Raw genomic sequence first — 5,362 nt, 5'->3', positions numbered from 1 at the left:
TATAGCAAACTATATTCATTAAATCTATATACACCCTCAAATATAGCAATAGCGAAGCATTGCCGGGTCAGCTAGTGTGTATATAAATATTAATGTAATCGATCTACTACGTCTTTGTCCATAGTTATTAATCAACTTTTTTCTCTCTAAATGATGGTTGTTGTCTTTTTGTTTTTATAGCCCTGATGAAGACCTGAAAATCAGGTCAAAACGTCGGCATAAATAAATATTTTTTTGTTTATTTATGTTGTTCCTTTGCTGACCGCACCCCCCCTGACCATCTTCTCCAATTAACTAATATTATTTATAGACAACTTCACAAATATATTTAAGTTGATATGCAATAAAATTACATCACTTGAAAGGAATGGATTTATTTCCAAGTATTTTTTTTAAATTGAATTATTTATCTTTATTATTTTACTTGCGTCTAAGGGTTCAAATTTTGCATTACTTTCTTCTTGCAAGGAAAAACCCTCACTACTTTTCACTTCATTATATAATCATTGGTGTTTTTTTCTTGTATTGGTAGTCATGTCAACAATGAGAATAATATAAAGAGAAAGAGCTAGAAGGTGAATTTTTTTTTGAAGTGATATTTGACAACAATGAGGATAATATAAAGAGAATGCTAGAAGGTGATTTTTTGTGAATGGAAATAGTTTGAACTTGTACTGGTAATATTTTATTTTCCTTTAAATTTTTGGAAATGACAATTAATGGTAGTCCATCAATTATTTAATGCCCAATCTATATCTAAGATTCAATGTCAACATTAATAAAAATGGAACACTCATAATCTCTGCACAATTGTTCAATTCATGATAAATTAATGAAAGTAATATTTATGATTTGCTCACTGCGCTACATTTAGTGAAGAATACTCCCCCCCCCCTTTTTTTTTCAAAGCTCCTATTTGAAATAAACTTACGTGTTTAACAGTGTCTGTGTAGCGGGGTTTTGTTTTTATCTGAAACGTTGTTACATTTTAAAACATGAATGTAGTAAATGAGTATTAACTTTATTTGAGTTAATGAAGTCAATACACAGGCGAAGAATACCCTAACATGATACAATCGATTTCCAGTGGTCAAATTTTTGTTGTGATGGGAATAAGACTTTACAACATGCAATGTACTATTTTTTTAATATGTAGTAATATTAATTGAACTAAAATATTTTAGTCAAAAATAATTTGTTGTAACAGTAAATTTTATGTTATAGTCAATGAAAATTGCAAGTTAACCAACAAGTAATTGTAAACTATGTAATTTTTTTTCAATGGTTTCTAATGTAAAACCGTTCTAATGTCAAAGAAATAGTAAAAAGTTAACCACTCTTTGAGGGTGCCATATTTTTTTAAAATGGCCGCCCTGTATTTTTAGATTTATAACCAATAATGCTTTATGTATTACAAATAGATTGAATAGGAAACTTAATAAAATATAAGGTATTAAATTGTGCAAATTATGGTATGTAGAAAAGATGCAAATGGAGGTTTATGCCATCTTAAGTTAATGAAAGGAAATTTAATGTTATCGTATTCCGTCTAGTGACAATGTAGTGCAGTGCATTTTTGTGTATACATGAAACCCATTTATAGTGACTTGAATTTACTTCTTTATTTTTTATTGAGTTACTTATAAATTTTGTCCATTATAGTTTCTGGTTTTATTCTCTTATTTTTGTACATCCCTTTTAAAATTACGTTTTTTTAAAAAGGCAGTATTTTGTCAATAGCTAACGCGTCTTTACTCTTAGAAAATAATTTAAATTTTTTCCTAGATTACACAACAGGAAAGGTAAATGCCCTTGAAAAGTACTTATTGAACTATTACAGGCCACAAAACCGAAGATTTATTTTATACATTAAAAAATTAAAATTATCACTCGTTTTTGATTCAGTTCTCGATATTTTGAAAACTGTCAAGCTTAGGATAAAAAGTATTATCACAGATTTTGGAATAGAGTGAATCCGCTAAAATTTGAATTCAAATAGAACTGTTTGTGTTTAATATTGTTTAACAATCTTTAAATTAAACCCTGATAGAATCTTAATCTTTCTTATGTTCAACATTTTTCGAGATAATATTTTTCAAACAGTAATATTTTTTTTCCTAAAACGAAGAACAAAATTTTGTGAATTTATTTTGGAAAATATCATTAAAACTTGTATGCTTAGGGTCATCTGGATATGCAATGATTCCGGAGATATTGACCTTTTTCTGTGGGATTAAAGTATCTAAGACTAATCATTTTTTATCAGATAAAATCGTATTTGGTACTCTTTAACAAGCAACTTTTAATCATTAAAGCCATTGTTCATTATTTTAAAAATAGTTTATCAATAAAATTACATGATTAAATGAACCAAATATTTTATATAAAAGTATGGTATATCAATGAAATATAACCGATTTGTCTTTCATCTATATAATATAAATTAAAACAATGAAAATTGTGAGGTATACAGTAAAATTTTAGGTCAGCCTTTAAATATCTCTAATGTTATTTCAATCAATTTGATTCTTTAGTAAAAATGTCTGATGAGGATAACAACGAAAAGATGATTTTGGTGCTTAGTGTTCTAATTTGGTAAATATTATTAAATGACCGTTGAATATTTAGGGGTTTGTAGCCAATAAGTCTAAAGTGTTGCAATTTGCTTAAATATGAAAAATGGTAAAATTTTAAGGATGAAATTGGATAAATTTTGGATTATTGTTGGTAATAATGAGCATTAACATAGCAAAAAGCAAATACTTAAGGTGGGCAGAAACCAAATGATTTGAAGAACGTTAAATCCACAATAAATTGGTTATGATGATTATCTTGCTAAGAATGGTAGTTTTTGTAGTAAATTTACAAAATGTTGTTCTTTATTGTTTGGGAAACATTTTCATGTTTAACAAATTGTATTTCGGAAAATTTCGAACGTAAAGGGCTCAATTTGAAGCATATTAAATGCAACATTAGTTTAAAATGATACTGACCAAAAGTTGTTCCTCGTTATTTTAATTTGACACCATTATTTTCATCTCAAATTGTTTCAAAACGATTACTGGTTCTCGTAGAATAATTTAAGCCATCTAACTTGAAAATTCGTGGAGTCCTTTGCTAAAAAAATTGCTTAAAAAGAAATGTAAAGACAAGATATACAGTATTTCATTGAAAACTCACCATCTGGACTCGTAAAAGAATGTCCATAGTGGTAGCTGGTACACGTTATATTGTATTATATAGTGTTGAGGACTATTGCTCTAGTACAAATGGTGGTACTCTAATAACATTTCTATATTAGAAGGTCTCGAGACCCTCTTCTTTTCAGGCACCTCGGAGGATTGTCAGAAATGGAAGAGGATGCAAGCGGGTTTGGATAGGTAGTGGTTATGGAACATTAAGGTCTATCAAAATGATTTTATTTGTAAAATAAGGAACATTGAGGATTTTACGAAGGATTTTGACGACTAATACAACGGAATTTGGGTTGTAAGGATAGGATACGAGAGAAATCCGTGGTTTAGTGGAGCCACAAAGCTAAACTCCTAAAGCTAAAAAAAAAACCTAAAGTCCAGATAGACCTTAATATTGTCATGTAGATCAGTCTTTTATAATAGATTGGAATTTTGTGAACTAAGTGCTGTACTAGTCGGAATCTTTCCTGTCTTTCAGAATGAGGATTCCAAGTTAGTCCTTTGTTTGATGAAGACCAAGGTAGCGGATCGGTTCAACAAAGGATCTATTATCTAGATTAAACATAACAGCCTTTAATGTAATATAATTAATTGTATTACACCACTGTTATCAAAACTAGGTATGTAACTATAACAATGCGTCCGAGATAAATTTTTATGAGGTGACTAAGAACTGTTCCAACTGAAACCATCGATCATGAATGTATATCTGTTCTAGAAATAATAGGTGTTTTTGTATCCACTGAAGGTAGTTCAAGAGTTACCAGTGATGTCTATCTTCCTTATATACTCGGGATGGAGTGTATATAGCTACGGGTTCTCATAAAAGAAATCATTAATGTATTAAAGGTAAATTTTAAAGATTTTTTTTGTCCAACCTACCTCCGATTGCAGAATGACCCCATAGACATCAGCAAGGAAAGAGAAAATTGTTAAGACATGCGAGGGCAGGTTTAGTTCTCCGGTGGCCTCCAGAGACATTGCCTTTTGCATGTCCTTGTCCTTGATAAATCTCCAGTCCTCCGTTACCCAGAGCCTGAGGTGCTTGGACTGCAGTTGATGGTTGCGGTTCAAGCATTCGGCCAAGGCGGAACAAGCAGTCACATCTCTAGTAACTAAACAGTTGATGAGAGACAGGAGGAGTGCCTGCGTCCTAGTGAGTTCTGTTACAATGGAGGTGGTCGGCCTGAAGTCATATGCAGCAGCTTCGTACCTGATACCAGGTAACAGCAACCTGAAGTTTACCCTGGTGCATTGGGAGCTCAACAATGTTTTTTGTCGGCAGTTGGTAGGAGATGTTTCTACAGACTGAAAAAAAAAAACATACAATTATAATTATATTATTATTTTATCTGCTACCATTTAATGAGGATATTTGTGAAATAATCTACAAGGCAAAATTAACCTAATTCTGCCAACTAATTGTACAGGTGTTCGGTGAATAAGGTTCAGCCCATCGAAAAAATCTTTCCAAATAATTTTTAAAATTACGAATTTATTGATTCGATCAAAGTATGTCGTATTTACGGTACATGATATACCAAAAAAATGATCTTTTTTTTTAATTTTGGTCAAAACTTCCAAACATCAACTTAAAACGGTTGAAAATTAACATAAAAACAAATTCCAAACTATTCCAATCAGACCTAATTAACCAAAATACACTATCCACCGACAGTTTTAAAACAGAAAACACTAGAAATATTGTCTGAAAAGTATAAAAATTATCTAAAAATTTATGCAGATGCATCTAAAGATAAAAACAAAGTTCTAGTCGGGATATACAATAAATAATAAACCTCCCCACCAAATTTAGCATATACAGTGCTGAATTATACGGTGTCGTTGAAGCTTTCAAAATAGCAAACAGAAAATATAAGAATAGAAAACTCATAATTCTAACAGATTCCGCTTCCGTATGCAATTCACTCAAAAATATACATCGGCAACACATTACCTCTTACCTAATAAATAACATAATAGAAGAAGTTCATAGTTTGTCAAATAACAAATTTAAGGTCCAATGGGTTCCAGGTCATGTGGGTTTGTACGGCAATGAGTGAGCTGATAAGATAGCAAAACGATCTTCGAGTAGAGTGAAAAATGCGAAACTGCCTTTACAGGAAATTTTTAGATGGTTAAAAAAATACTTCATTAGTGAATGACAG

The 5,362-nt window shown here is 30.8% G+C and overlaps 1 protein-coding gene across 1 annotated transcript in view; it reads right to left on the bottom strand.

Moving 5' to 3' along the window:
• The window catches only part of LOC106687738 (ankyrin-1), a 13,626-nt gene that overhangs the window by 4,541 nt on the left and 3,723 nt on the right, over positions 1–5,362 (bottom strand). Inside the window, exon 3 of the mRNA XM_014431775.2 lies at positions 4,077–4,502. Within this exon, the coding sequence (XP_014287261.1) occupies positions 4,077–4,502 (426 nt within the window). The remainder of the gene's footprint in view (positions 1–4,076; positions 4,503–5,362) is intronic.

The sequence above is a fragment of the Halyomorpha halys genome, unplaced genomic scaffold, assembly GCF_000696795.3.
Source record: "Halyomorpha halys isolate HHAL.00 unplaced genomic scaffold, Hhal_1.1 Scaffold1003.1, whole genome shotgun sequence".
In the NCBI taxonomy this organism is placed as follows: Eukaryota; Metazoa; Arthropoda; class Insecta; order Hemiptera; family Pentatomidae; genus Halyomorpha; species Halyomorpha halys.
The sequence above is the reverse complement of the archived record's forward strand: the minus strand, read 5'-3'. Positions and strand labels throughout refer to the sequence as shown.